Source organism: Zingiber officinale, chromosome 3A, assembly GCF_018446385.1.
Source record: "Zingiber officinale cultivar Zhangliang chromosome 3A, Zo_v1.1, whole genome shotgun sequence".
Classification (NCBI taxonomy): Eukaryota; Viridiplantae; Streptophyta; class Magnoliopsida; order Zingiberales; family Zingiberaceae; genus Zingiber; species Zingiber officinale.
In genome coordinates this window covers 62,808,187-62,824,599 of record NC_055990.1, presented here as the reverse complement: position 1 = coordinate 62,824,599, position 16,413 = coordinate 62,808,187, and the positions used below count along the sequence as shown (strand labels likewise).

At 32.7% G+C, this 16,413-nt stretch overlaps 1 protein-coding gene across 1 annotated transcript in view; it reads right to left on the bottom strand.

Annotated features, from left to right (window-relative positions):
- LOC122050446 (NAD-dependent malic enzyme 59 kDa isoform, mitochondrial-like) overlaps positions 1–9,271 on the bottom strand; it is a 47,266-nt gene extending 37,995 nt beyond the window's left edge. The window contains exons 1-3 of the mRNA XM_042611348.1: positions 9,172–9,271; positions 534–652; positions 284–451 (exon numbers count right to left, since the gene is read on the bottom strand). Of these exons, the coding sequence (XP_042467282.1) occupies positions 284–451; positions 534–652; positions 9,172–9,271 (387 nt within the window). The remainder of the gene's footprint in view (positions 1–283; positions 452–533; positions 653–9,171) is intronic.
- Positions 9,272–16,413: the final 7,142 nt, after the last annotated feature.

Here is a 16,413-nt window from a genome sequence, read left to right as displayed (position 1 = left end):
ACTTGCTTTAGAACACTCTGCTAATAATATCTAACCATTTGGAATTAGTATCCCAGTTTTTTTCCATCCCATACTAATCCATAACTATTTTAAAAGGTTCCAATTTAAATTTTTCATGATTTATTTTTGTAAAAAAGATCTCTGAACCAGAAATGTAGTACTTTGTGAAAGAGCATTTCAGTTCTTCAATTCTAAGTTATTTTTTATAATAAACCTAACTAAAAAATCACTTGTTCAACCTATGACTATTTATTGGTGTTTCCTTCATGAGTATGTATGCAACCTGTTTAGAAGGCCAATTATGAATCATGGACATCATCTCTCCTTGGTCTTTTGCACTGAAATACATGCCACGTGGCCGTCTATACAAGCCTCCATAGTTTTCACAGATCAAACCAACAGTTGGAGTATAAACAATTGGAGCAAACTCCTTTATGTTGTCAATGAGAACCTGAAGAGACAAGCATATCAAAAGTTTCATCAGAACTATCAAATATTAAAGCATCCAAGTCATTGCAACTTAACAAGCTCACCTTGTAGTATAGTGTCTCATTTCTATCATGTAGTCTATTCAATATTCGCCACTTTGCTAGAGATACAGTAGTTTCCTTTTCACCTTTGGTATTATGCTCCAATGACCGATATGAGTCCACTAAGAAAAAGAGGAGGTAAGAACCCAGGAGAAACAATACATGAAATAATATATAGAATAAAATTAAAAACATATTATATGCATCATATAATTACAGAGAAAATGGGTGGGTGAAATAAACACATAGTACATGTGAAATAACACACTCAGATGATGAAGACAACCATGACAGTTAGCAGTTTGGGACAAATAATCTCTATGTTTTTCAGTTTAAGCTTCATAGCTGTGGTATTATTGTATAGTACAATACAAAATAAAAAGTACTATTCTTCTCAATTTCGGATCATAAAGCAAATAAGGATAAACTTACAGTCTTACATATGTTCACAATGAGAAAAGTAGCGTAGAAGTGAAATAAAATCTGCATTAGTGTTTAATGCATTTGGCTCCATAGTTTCAGTAATTAAGAAAATGAACTTCAGACTTCAAAGTATTGTACTGAAAGAATCCAAGACAAGCATCCCTTATAATGCCTTAATAGCACTCAATGTCTCCTATTCATACTAGAGAAAACTGCCCTTATTATAGTCAAAAACACTTGAGATCATGTGTGACTGGAGAACATTTTCTTTTTTCAAAAAATAGAATCAGATGAAGCTAAAACTTATTCATACTGCTAATAAATATTCAAACTAATGTTTCTGTTTTTTCCTTTTCAGTTCCACTAGGAACCTAGTAGTACCTGATTATCAATTTTGAACAAATTGGCATATCAGCTAAAAAATGGATCAGTTAGCAATTTAATTTTTACACAACTTTGAAAACACTAGTTGCTCTATCGAGCTTAACCAAGTAATAGATGACATAAAATGCTGATGTTCTGTAGGATAACAGAACGAAGGTAAATGGTGGATGAGTAAATGCTAAAGTTCAAACAAGACTATAAACAGTGAGAAGATTGGATTTCTAAGCTCAGAGCACCTCAAATATTAGTCACCTTTGTTTTAGCCAGTTTTCTAGTTTTGGCAAGCCTTTTCTTGTTGTTTAAGACCTTAATTTCATTCTAGGGGTATCTAGACCACAAATGTAGCTCCCTAGATAGCATATGCAGCTGCCTGGTACCCCAGTCAACAGCATGTAGGAGCACATGCAATATGCAATGCAGTCCCCTGCTGCAGTTGTACAGGCAATCATATACACAACCTAAGCAACCACTTTCTAAAACCATGGTTCAAATGACTTTGATGTAAGTTTAGCAATACCGAATACCACATTTGTTATTTAGTCAATCAAAATTGTACATTGCCATTATATTTAAGATATAATACAACAACAATCAAGTCATATCCCACTAAGATGGGATGGGCATATTTAAGATATAATAAATAATAAAAATAATAGAATGATAAATTAAAATTTAAAATTATTTGTTTATATGCTTACAGCAAATTAAAAGTTATATACTATGTAAAATAAATTTAAAATAAAGCTAATTTATTTTATAGATTCATTACTTTCGTCATGTGTACCTTCTGCTAAAGAAACAACACATAATGTAGCAAAGATGAAAATACTAAGAAGAATGGGTAGGATATATAAAAGACAATAAAAAAAAAATATTTTTTAAAGAGCAATAAAGTGTAGGTCGATAGATGATAAAGTGCTAAAGTGAGACCCCAAATTGAAATGGTATGGACATATTAAAAAAAAATCAATAGATTTTAGTGATAAAGCATTGTTCTGTAAAAGTTGAAATCTGTTACCCTAGCAGCCCCCCATGAGTGTCCCACACCAATGGGAGGGAGTAAATCAAGAAACCGAAGCTAGCCATCACATGGGAGGGTAATTCCTCGATCTTTGCCGAGATTCGACCTTGCTTAATTCTACAAACTTGTCATGTTATAAACAGCTCGGCTATACCCAGGGACTAGTGATAAAGCATTGTGCAGAGTTCCATAGAGGGATAACAACAATGTAACTACCTCTAAAAAGTTTGGATAGTCATGATTTGACTATGATGATGATGTATTGTTTAATTATTATATAATAATATATAACATAAAGTTTAGTAAAAGTATTTTCTCATATAATAATTTAAATACATAATATAATCATGTCGAATTATATAAGTGATGGAACAATATATCTATTATATTTGTTATAGTACAAGTGCATCATTATTTAACAGTTTTTTTAATAGTATATTGTTAGACAAGCAAAAATTATAATCTATAGAATGTTTGCAAATTAAAACAAATATAATGTTTATGAAATAATAAATTCTTAAAGTAAAAAAAAAAAAGAACTTTTGAATTGATATGAAATAATTGAGATTTGAGATACATCTAGTATATGATATATGGCATATTTTAGGCAACTCAAAATGAAATTAGATACAGCATCCTATACCAAAAGCATTTCCAAAATTTTCAAATTTAAAAATTGAAAATGATTCTCATTTTAAATAAGGTTTTAAATAGAATTTTAGGTGGCCCGCTAAGGAGGAAATGGAAGGGGATTGCTACGACTATCCCAAGGCAATAGGTGGCCTTGGTAGACAATCCAACTAGATTCATTAAAAAACTTTATTTATATAATTGGTTTCATTAAATTAATGTTAACTATCGAACTCTATCACATGAGTCCTCGTTTGCTCTCCTTTGTTGTGTTGTATATTAATCTAATTGTATTGTGTGTGGTTTTTTTAATTGCAATGTGAAAGATGATGTGAGTTGATGTCATTATGTGTTTACTTATGAATTATCACTTATTTGTAATTATAATTGTTCCCTAGGATGCCGCATGGCGGGAGCTTCATGCACTGGGTTGTTTTTTTTTAATTATAATTGTATATTTGTTTTGATGATATATATATTATATATATATGTGAAGGGGAGCCTTGGCGCAACGGTAAAATTGTTGCTTTTTGACCAAAAGGTCACGGGTTCGAATCCTGGAAACAACCTTTAGCAAAAAGCAGGGTAAGGCTGCATACAATAGATACTTTCCCGGGACCCCGCATAGCAAGAGCTTCGTGCACCGAGCTGTCCTTTATATATATATATATATATATATATATATATATATATATATATATATATATATATATATATATATATTATAGATATGTCATACAATTCATTGGACATTGTTGCAAATATATGAGATTCTACCACATATATCATAGGTATTATCATTATATATTATTCACAACTTTGGACCAATAAATGTGTGAATTATGGAGATTATTGTATCTAAAAACAATAAAAAGGAAAAGTTAGAGTGCTCTAATGTTTTTCTACTCTTCTCTATTTTACTTTAATATTATTTTAATGTCAACATAAGAAATGAGAATATTAAAGAGAAAATCAGATTGTCCCTATTGAGGAAAACTCTAAAGGACACGTTTAAAATGGTATGGATATATACTTAAGCGATCAATAAATGTCTCAGTTAGGTAATGTGAGACCATCACAAATACACCCATTAATCGAGGAAGAGGGAGACAAAGAACAATTAGTTAACAATGATAAAATAGGATAAAATTCATTTAAATATAGATGAACATATAGTAGGGGATTGAGCCTAATAATATAGGAAGATCCATATAGTTGATCCTACTTAGTGGAATAAAAGTTTAATTGTTATTGTTATATTTATTTAATGTCAACCATTTAGGCCCCTACATAGGCGTTATGCATTGGATCTACTACCTACTACTTAAAACCACCTTTAAAAATCTTAGATTATAAAATGAATTTTCATTCCTACCTAAAGATACAAATTTAGGTTAGTTTGAATTAGATTATATAATGAGTTTTTTTTCTTAAACAAAAGATTTTGTTGCTTTAGTCAAAACCACTAAAAAAAATTAACCAACATGAAGCACCTCAAAACTTACAAAACTCCATAAAAATTTAGGGAAAAAACTGAAGAAAAAAAATTATATAATAAGAGGAAGAATTAGGTTTTTGGAGATTAAAACTTGCAAATTGTTATAGCCTTTTTTTACTTCAATTGTTCCATCCTTATATATATACTACTATCATGACACATTATTACATTTGAGTTGAAACATAATTGATCGAACATTAGAGGAAGCCTGAATGTAATCACAAAATAATATTAAGTAAATTGACATATGATACTATAGTCAATTAAATCATTTTTTATTACATAAGCCAAAGAATTAGTTTCCTTCAACCCTTGCATCCTACACTAATTAATATAATTACACTAACAATTGAAGCGAAAAGAAGCACCTTGAAAACTCAAGAAACTCAATAAAATAATTTGGGAAACAAACTGGTATTGAAAATATACATACATGTACATATAACTTCACTTACAATGAATGATAAAATTAATACAATCTATATATGATATCATAGTCAATTAAATCATTTTTACTACGTAGGCCAAAGTTTTACACTCCTACTAGAGGTGTAAATTGAGTTGGGTCACTTGCAACCAACTCGGCTTAGGGTCATGCCTAGCACTACCTATGAAGGAGTAGATCATGCCATGTCAAACCTAGGTCTATAAATCACGTCAGATTACCTGCGACCTAACTCGGCTCAGGGTCATGCTTGGCATTGCCGGAGAAGGAGTGAATCATGTCATGTCAAACCTAACCTAATCCGTGATTCAGGTTTGGCCCTGCACAATCAGATGATGATCCATGATGGGCATGGAACAAGCACAAGCCAAGTACCATGACTCACGTGTTGAGATCAACCCCAAAAAAATAAAAATATAAAAGATTTTAAAGTAGAAAAACTGAAAATAGTTTTAAAGAATATTTTAACATCTTTAAAAAAAATATTTTATTTCTATTTTTTTTATTTTCCTAATTTTAAAATGTTGTATTTTTTATTTTTTATATATATTTTAACATTTTATATTATTTTACTTAAAAAATTAAGTCGGATGCATTGAAGCCTCAGCCAAGCAACCCTTGTCAACATCTAGGGTCATACCCAATAGGTCTTGTGATAAACAGTATCATGTTCAATCCGGCATAGCACATAAAACAATCAACCCTATGTCATACCCAACCCGATCAACTTATTTTGACACATCTACTTCTACACTTCCACCGGTCAATATAATATAAAAATAGAATACAAGAAGCAATAAATTGTGCGTTGTAAATTTTATCGGCATTTTATTTAATCAAGCATGCAGTTTCAGATTTCTCATTTCGTATACCTAACTTTCATAATACCCAAATCACATATCGTATTCTCAAAATGTCCCTCATCTTTCTTTCACGAAATAATCAAGGGATTTCTTTATATTTTTATTCTACCTATTCAAAAATTTACTTCTCTCAATTTACGTTATCGAATTCAGATCTAAAGCATGGATACAATAATGAGGCATGTAGGAATACATTAGTTTGGGTTTGAAGTGATTCGGAGTTCCTACACCATTCAAAAATTCAAAAGTTGGATATTTTTCAAATCAGACGAGTCCTAGGAGCCCATTGGTGGTGTTAGTTAGTATCATTATCCTAGGCCTTATAATGAGCTTGTAATAAATTTTATCGAGTCTTTGCAAGTTTAAAAATTCACTTCAGTGCTCTCAATTTATTATATCGATTTCAAATCCAAGGGCATGGATCCATTAAGGAGGCTTCCAAGAATACATTGATTTTAGTTTAAAGTGATTCGGAGTTATCCAGGTCTATCAACCAATTTCTAATGAAATTTGTTAATGGACCTACTCTATTCGAAAATTTAAAAGTTTGATATCTTCTTACTCAGAGGAGTTCTATGAACACATTAGTAGTGTTGGTTAGTGAGTATCATTGTCTTATGTCTAATAATGAGCGTTGTGATAAATTTTATCCGGCCTTTGTAAGTTTAAAATTTCACTACTCTCAATATATGCTATCGAATTCAGATTCGAAGGCCTAAATACATTAAGGAGGTCCTAGATGTTGATACTGAAAGTACTAGCTAATCAAACCGTGTTTTCATATTGACAAAGGTTCAAAGTTAAGGGTTGTTGTTATTTAACAAGCTTACTTAAGTGTGCAGGCAAGTCCTAGTTGAGGCTAGACAAAGAAGACCTGGTCAAGAGTATTGGGCACTAAGTTCTGGTTATGTGGATTGGCAGAAGACTTAGCAAATTGAGGGCATCGAGCGGAAGTCCTAGGATTGCAGACACCAGGCGGAAGTCTAGGCGAGTAGAGGATCGAACGTCTAGCAGGAAACAAGTCTGGAGGTCAAGATCAGATGCTGAGCAAAAGTCCAAACAGGTCTGGAGGAGATGTTTGGCAAAAGGTAAACTCTCCTCAAAAAAGTACATGAGTACACGTTCCCCATTGAGGGAACAATAGGTGTCGGTCCAACCTTGGGTTTCACGGCAAATCCGAAAGTCAGTCCGAGACTGTCAAATTAATATTGTTTCATATCATATTTTTCTGTACTATCTCTGCGATACAGAATACTCTTAAGCCTGGAAATGTTGATCCAAGCGCTTGGAAGGATCTAGGCACTTCAAGCCGATATAGACGTCTGAAAGGTATTCAGGCGCCTCTATCACCTCAGTGCGCACAGCAAGATGGTTGTAAACTGGATAAGAAAAGCACAAGTGATAGCTGTCAGAGTCTAGTCGTGCAATAGAAAGCAATATTGTATTGTATTATCCACTACAAAAGTCGAATACATAGCAATGGGAGAATATGTAGCGCGACTATTATGGATGATGCATACACTTGAAGATTTTCAACTAAACTATACCAACAGAAAAGTTTTAATGGATAATATTAGTTCGATTAACTTAACAAAAAATCCAATTTAACATTCTAGAACTAAACATATAAAAGTAAAACACTACTTTGTAAGGGATGATGTAGCTAGGGGAGACACTGTACTTAATTATGTTAAGTTCACGTCTAACATAGCAGATATTTTCACCAAACCCTTACTTGAATATGAGTTTACCACGACAATTAGGAATGTGTTTAATAGAATAGATCATAAATGCTTTCAAAATTCAAATTATCTTTCAAAAGTTATATTTCTTTCAAACTTCTAGGTTGAAAACTAAAATTTTTTATTCCATTTTTTTAGTGGTTTTCAAAAATTGGACATAGTCTAGGTTTCTCCTAGAAAGAATGATCCTATAGTTTTAGGCAGCCAGCATCTCACAAGAACACTAGAAATACCTTGCTTGTATATTGAAAACACTTAGAATAGTGTGAGATGCTTAGGGTTTTGCCTAAATTTTCATATACTTATATCAGTACATCAGCATAAAATCTAGACGAAAAATATCAATTAATATCGATCAAGTTAAGTAATTCTTCAAAATAAAGCTAGTTGGATAATTTTACTTAACTTGACTAACTAAGTGAAAACTACTATCTTTGGGTACTTAGTTAGTAACAAAAGTTACACATTTTTAAGAAAGATAGATGTGTAATTTTTTATTATTTTTCTAATCATGTTTAGACTCTAGGATTAATACTTAAACTGTTGGACAAGTGTTCTTTTCAAAAAACTTGGTGTATTTTTTTTTTTAAATTCTTCAAACCTTCATTCTCAAACTAGTTCAACTTCTATTTAAAGAATTTATTTTTGATATATATCATTAGGGGAGAGAAAAGATAAGTTGAAAGTTAAAGGAGAGCCTTAATAGTAAAAATTCCTGATATTAGGGGAATGAGTCTTAAATAAGGGAGAGCATTTTTTCTAAAAACTTGAAAATTTTTAAAAATAAGCATAGCCTTAACCAAGGTTTAAAATCTCAACCCGTGCTAAGGTTGCGGCCCCAAACCGGAACGATACGATTTCGGTATCATATTGTGTCGTGCCGAAAAAGTTTCGATAATTTTTAAATATAAATATAAATATATATTAATATTTGATTATTAAATATGTTTTATATTTTATGATGTTGAATTTTTTAATATTTTCTCATAAGATAATGCCTATTAAATTTTAATAAAAAAATATTTTAAAAAATAAGTAATTCTTAAAATTTAAAACTAAATTTAAAATTATAAAAATAATTATAAAATTATTTAAAAATTTTAAATAGTTTTTTAATGTATTTGTAAATTTTTAACATTAAAAAATTTATTTGAAATGTTTAAGAATTATATATTTTTTAATTTTTTAGATTATTTTAAATTTATGTTTAATTTTAAAACTCTTTAAAAAATTTAAAATTATTTTTAATATTTTATAATTATTATTAATAATAGTTTATTTATAAAAAATAGATATTTAAAAATTAAGAAATTAACTAAATTAAAAAATTGTGGTTGCGGTGACCTACGAAGAGTTTTAGGAATATATAATATTTTATTAAAAAAATTTAGAATTTTAAATTAATTTTTATATATTTTAATAAGATTATTTAATTAAGATTTTAAAAAATATATTTGATTATTTATTTAAATTAAATATAATTAAATTATTAAAAAATAATAACATAACTAAAAACTAAATAAATAAATAAAATATTTAATTAATTAGATAATTTTATTCATATTTAATTAAACCTTTGAATTATCCCCATTCCTTCTAGGAATTGTTTTAATTAAAAAAGTTGCGCGTGATTACCGCAACCCCCAACCATTGTCGCGGGGTCATGCGACCGCACTGACGCCACCACGAGCATCGCGCGGCCTGTTCCGCGCGGCCGCAGAGGTCTCGCGGCCATAGGGTCACACGGTCGCGGGGGTCGCACGGCCGCAGGGTGCGGTCACGGGGGTCGCGCGGCCGCGAGGGTCGCGCGCCCGCGAGGGTCGTGCGGCCCCTTCCGCGCGACCCTCGCGGTCACAGGAGTCACTACACCCCCCCCCCCTGCACCGCTGGGGGCGTTGCAGCTGTCACTAAGACCAATGTCAGGTTCATGCCAATGTTGATCGGCAAGCGGAACGAGATGTTTCGTCCGTTTCAATCGGCTCGGCATGAAATCTCAACCCCTGGCCTTAACTAGGGAGGAGCATTTTTCTGAACTTGAAAATACTTTCCAAATAACTAAAGTGCTTACTTTCAAAATACTCATTAAAATTGTTGAAAATGTTTATTAAAATAATGTTTACTTTAAAAACATTTATAAAGGAATGTTTTACTTGAAGATATTTTTACTTGTTAAATATGTTAGTTAACCTTTTAATTAGGTTGTCATAAATCAAAAAAGAGGAGATTGTTGGTGCTGAAAACACTAGCTAATCAAACCTGTCTTGACATTGAGAAAGGTTCAAAATTAAGGATTGTTGTGATATAACAAGTTTACCTAAGTGTGCATGCAAGTCGTAGTTGAGACTAGACAAAGAAGTCCTGGTCAAGAGGACTGGGCACTAAGTCCTGGTTATGTTGACTAGGTAAAAGACTTGGCAAATCGAGGACATTAGGTGGAAGTCCTGGGGCTCGCAGACACCATGCGGAAGTCTATGCGAGTCAAGGATCGAACGTCTAGCAAGAAGAGTAGGTGAGGACGTGTTCCCCATTGAGGGAACAGTAGGTATCAGTCCGACATAGGGATTCATGGGAAATCCGAAAATCAGGCTCGGACAGTCAAACTGTCAGATTAATATTGTTTCATATTATATCTTTCTGTACTAACTCTATGATGCAAAATACTCTTAAGTCTAGAAATGTTGATCCAAGGTGCCGGGAAGGATCTAGGCACCTCAAGCCGATACCAGCACCTGAAAGGTATTCAGGCGCCTCTATCACCTTGGCACACGCATCAGGATGAGGTGGCAGCTTCTGGTTGGTTAGCGCACGTCAAATCTAGGCGCCTCAAAGAAATGGAGGCGCTTGGGACGAGATAGAGTCGATTAGGAGAGCTTCGCTCAGCACTCGCTACGTCAACGACCGAGGCGCCTCAAAGGGATTGAGGCGCCTGGACGAGGATGAGGCAGCAAGCTCGGTTCCGATTATATTTGATTGAGGCGCCTCAAAGGCATAGAGGCACTTAGATCATCCTTTATAAAGGGGTTCGACCAGCAACTTGGATTATCACTTTTACTCACTGCTAACGATTTTGAGCTATCAAACAATCTCCGCGCCGCTCCGAACTTCAACTATAACACCGGGGCACTGCTCCGACAACTATACTTTTCTCAAAATCTTGTAAAGTTGTCGATATAATTTATTTAAGCAAAAGTTGTATTTTCATATTCTTGTTTTTGTACTTGATGGAATTGATAGTGAATTGTCCAACGAAAATGATCAACGATCGCAGGCCTTCGAGTAGGAGTCATCAAAGGCTTTAAACCAAGTAAAACTAATCGTGTTATCATTGTTTCAATTATCGTCTTATTTCCGTTGCTTTAACTCTAAGCTTTACAAAAATGTGAAAAAACCACGAGCAATATTCACCCCCTTTAGCGCTTTCTTTGATCCTACACTAGATACTTTTAAACCACGAGCGATATTCACCCCCCTTTAGCGCTTTCTTTGATCCTACACTAGATAACTCCAAAGCACTTCAAACCAAAACCAAAGTATTCCTGTAAGCATCCTTAGTGTATCCATGTTCTCATATCTGAATTCGACAACATAAATTGAGACCAGTGAATTTTTAAATGGATAGAGTAAAAATATAAAGAAATCCTATGATTATTTCATGAAGAAAGATGAGGGGCATTTTGGAAATATGATACGTGATTTGGGTATTATGAAAGTTATGTACGCGAAATGAGAAATCCTGAAACCTATATTCGAGGTTCAGTAAAATGCCGAAATTTTATTGATTTATAATAAAGAAATAAATAACCACAAGTTTGTCTTAATAAATATAATTTTAATAATAAATATAAAATTTGAAATCTAGACTGAATTAAGCATTTCAGTTGCAATCTTTTATACTTCTTTATTAAAAAAAATGTATGATATATCCGGAAAATTGACATGTTACATGTTAAAGCTTTCCAACACTTGTCTTATTAACTCGGTTCTTGCTTTGTTGTTTTGATATTTCCACCTATTCATATCAACTTAATGCATTTACTAGTTAACTAATGGGCATTTTAATTGGGAAATTAGCCATATAAGAAGATACTGTTGTGCCAATGTTTGACTTTGTTAAAAAAAAAAACACTAAAATCAAATTTAATTCTTACTAGTTAAGTATTGAGGTGTACTAAAAATTAATGATATTATTAATTAATTAACTAACTGTTGAATACAATAATTTATATATAGATTTTAATTAATATTATCATATAAAAATATTGCTAACATCAAATATAGCATTATCAAATTAAATATGATATTAAACTATTATTGAGAATCTGTGCTAAATATTATTATAAATATTAAATCAAATATTTCAGTGACAATTAATTAAAAAATTATAGCATGCAAATTTGTTGCTAAATCCAATTACAGCATTTAATATCTAATGCATGAATGGTAGATAGAAACCAAATTTCATGCTTGCGTCTTTGGGGAAAAAATACAAAAGCTTCACATTTGCCTAGATAGAATTGGTTATTCCTAGGCTCAAAATCCTATATGGCACAAAAATAATTGGGCACCTACTACACATTGCTTTCAAGTATATAAATTGGTCACCTTTGAACAAGTCCAAAAGTAACTTCCAAATATAAATATTATATGAAGGGGATAAAAGGAATCTAAATCAAGCTAATTGTGTAATTCCCATCAAAGATTCAGAAAAATGGATTCTTGACATCAAGCATCATATAATGGTGCAAATCCCATTGAGACCAAAGATAAAACTTTTTCGCAAAGTCTCACAAGGAATCATGATAAGACTGTTTATTATTCCCATAGTTTAAAATCTCTGTGTCACGGTTTTGGTCCCAGTACTGAAATTGTACAGTTCATATCGTGCCAATATAGTTTCAATATTTTCTAAATATAAAATATATTAACTAAAAATAAGAAAATTAATCTAAATAGTTTTTTTTAATTTATATATATATATATATATATATATATATATAATGGGATAATTTTATTAGGCTTTAATTAAATCTATTTAAATTATCTCAATTATAGCTAGGAGTTGATTAAAATTATTAATTATTCAATTAACCTAACCTTATCACCCCTGTTCCCTATTACGCGCCACCATGACCGTGGGCACGCGCGGCTCACACGATGCTTGCCTTGCCCGGGCATGCATCCTGACTCATCGTCGGGTCGAGCAAAGCCTCCGGACACGTTGTCGGGCCATGCAACGCCTCCGGATGCATCATCAGGCTCGTGTGATGCATCCAGACATGTCGCCAGGCTCAAGCGATGGGTCCAGACAAGTTGACGGGCTCGCGCGATGCATCCGAACACGTCGTCTGCCTACGAAATGAAGATGTTTCACCTGTATCGAGCGAAATGGCTCGAGATTTTAATCCATGATTATTCCTAAGTCACTTTTCATGCAACAAAAGGGCAGATTCAAAAGCTAGTTAAGACAAACTATATATTATATAATGGTGTTTAATCAATAATGTAATCAAGTAGTGTAGTTCTCTTTCCCACTTTAATCAATAATGGTTCATCCAAAAATCTTGCATTAATTAATATGGACCAGTATGGCTTTGGGTTTCAATTTTTACCGGTTGAACCTGACAATCTGGACCAATTTTGCAAACACGGCTATATGATCATGTACATAAATGTGGCATGGTATTGACTAATTCAGCAGTGTTTCATAGAATAGATTAATTATGCTTGAAGCATGTCCCATTTCTAAATGAATTTATCATTCTAATACTCATCATCTAAAATAGAAGGAAAAAAAAAGGCCACATGCAGAAAGTCCACATAAGGAAAAAAAAAACCTAGTTAGAAAATATCAGTACAACAGTTATAACTTTTCAATAGTTTAGAAACATTATAGACTAAACCCTATTATGTCTAATTGAAACAAGTTGTTCGGGAAGGTTAAAATAAGTTAATCAGCTTTTCATATATGTTGGATTTACTATAGAAAACTTGCTTCATTATGCAGAAAAGACATTCAATCGCACTTTACAGTATCTTAAAGTTTGTCAAGAAAAACAAAATACTCTACAAAAGACTATTGTATAATATACTTCATAAGTAACTCATATCATACACATACTAAATGCATAATGAAAGTTGTTAAATTGCAGTTAGTCCAACAGAAATGGCTTAATTAGCATCAAGAAGTTCACCAAAATACAAATGATTAGGAAGACTAACATATGAGGAATAAATTTAAATCATGAAACTTCTGACGCAGAAGGTACATGCTGGTCCAACAAAGTTGTACACAATTTAGTTGTTAAAATAAGTGAGATGAAACGTAAAGCAAAAAAAACAGTTATGTGCAGAAATACATGTAATAATAAAATCGCTGCATAATTGAACATGCCCAAGATACACAGGATGATGACTCACTAAAACGTTGATGTTGCTGCTCAAATGATATAACCCGAGGAGGAAGGAGACCCAAAGCCAGACATGATCTCTTAAAAGAGCAGTATCCTGATCCAAAATAAGTTCCAAATCAGATGAGGAAAATGTGTTGCAAGATCATTTCAAATTTGTCAAAATACATGTACTTAAGCAAAGAGATATTGTAAAAGGAAAAAAGCCTACCATTTTTGCCAGTGCATGAAGACATTGAACAGCTTTGAAGTACAAAAAAAAAAAAAAGAGAACTTTGCAGTACATCATGGTGAAGACAACAAAATTAGCACCAAAGTCAATGGTATCTTTTTTATTCTTCTCATTTTCCCAGTCCAACATTAAACTGGTTTCGAGTACGTAAGAGAAAGAGAACTTTGAAAAATATGATGGTGAAAACAACAAAGTTAACATCCACGTCGATGGATAATTAAATATATCACAAAAGAATAATGTCAATGAACCAGGAGTCAGATATATATTATAAATAGACAACACCAAGAGTTTTTCACCACTAAATGCTCAACTAGATTTCTTTGTGATTAGGTAGTTCATTCCAAATCATAGATAAATCAGCATCGAACATCTATTTTAATACAACTGGAAAAATATAATTCCCCACAAAAACCACACTGGACGCCTCAGTTCATCGGCTGCATTAATTGTTAACGTGCTAATGTAAAGCAGACCTACGTCCATTGAGTAGAATACAAGAGCTATGGCAAATAAAACTTTTCCACATTCCTGGAGGAGAGGCGAAAATGATAACCTATCGAACTTCAAACATTCTAACCCTCTTCGTTTCTCATTCGGAAAAGGAAAACAATCTCATTCTTCAAAAACAAAACCGAAAAGGGGAATTCCGTGTCCCTACCTAACCATCCAATCCCAATGACGATCTTCGAGAAAGCAGAAATATGATATAATCGGAGGACGACGTCACCTTATTGAACCATGGATCGTGGAGTATGTCGGTGCCCCGCTTGCTAACGATGCAGGGGCCGCGGATCGACGCCGACGCCGACCGCACCTGACGCAAGCTCCAGGCCACTCGCACGAGCTTCCACATTCCGAGGGCGGTCCTCCGCGGTCTCCTTCCCTCTCGATCTCTCCGACGAGTAACGAGTGACGAGTTACGAGCGCAGACTTACAGATTTGTATTTGCATCAAAACAAAACTCGCCGATATTAATTTAGAACAGTGGCGGATCAGGTTGAAGCTAAAGATTCCTCGATTCCGTAGGACGGTAGAGATTTTATTTGATGCCTGTCGAAAATAATACTTGATGATAGCGGTCCGCGAGGCCGCGTACGCAGGGAATAGAATTTATGCGGTGAACTGAACGGGGACTGACACGTGGGTGTCTCCCAATATGGGAATGGGAATGGGAATGAGAATGAGAATAGGAATAGAAATGGGATTGGAATTGGGATTGGGATGCTTTAGAAAAAAAAAGAAAATAATGGTGCCCAATCGCGGCGCATCGTATCGCAGCCATGGGATGACTTAATTTACACGATCATTATACGGAGTATTGTCTACATGACACAAGATAATCTGCTCATGCGACTATTATTTTAGGGCATCTTCAATTGTTAAACCTCTCTATAAGCTTTTTTGTCATTTCCAATATGTCACATCAACACTACATCAATTGGGAAAAAACCTACTATTCTCTCCATAATCAAAAAACCTCCATGCAACTTTTTGTGGGTCCTACATTAAAAATCACACATTTTTATTTATTATTTTTTTCATTTAATATCTCTATATAATTTTTACTTAATAATTTATTTAATTCTCATCTTTAATTTAATTTATTTGTAATTTTTAATTAATAAATTAATAAACTTATAATTTTTAATTTAATTTATAATTTATAATTTATAATTTATAATTTCTCATCTTTATTTAATATTTAATTTAAATAAATTTTTTTAAAAAAATATTTTTTAATTATTTAAAAAGAAATCAACATGCACTATTATTTCTCAATGATTAATAGCTCCATCCCAAAAAAAAAAAAAAAATAGGTTTAATATTTCAAATATGTTCTTAAAATAAAAACCTCAAACTTTATCCTTCCATTCATTAGAATTTTTTTTTTGAACTTTTTTATTTTTACAAACCTTCTAAAATGCTTGCATTGGAGATGCCTAATACGAAGAAATTAATATGGCACGTTGAGGAATTAAGTGGGCTCCACCAGTTCGTCCTTTTTCTATGTTTTTTAAAGGGAATTTATAGTTAAATATCCATTTTTTAGGGAAAAAGTCCATATTTATCTTTTTCACAAAAAAGGCTGTTCGCACATTTAAAGTGTCAGGCCCGAAATGGTGACTTTATTCTGCTGCATTATTATCGATGTCTTGTGAATTGTGCAGAGAGTGAAGCTTATCGATCCAATTGTACCAGCGGCACATGCGCCCATTTTAGATACCGCATCAAAGT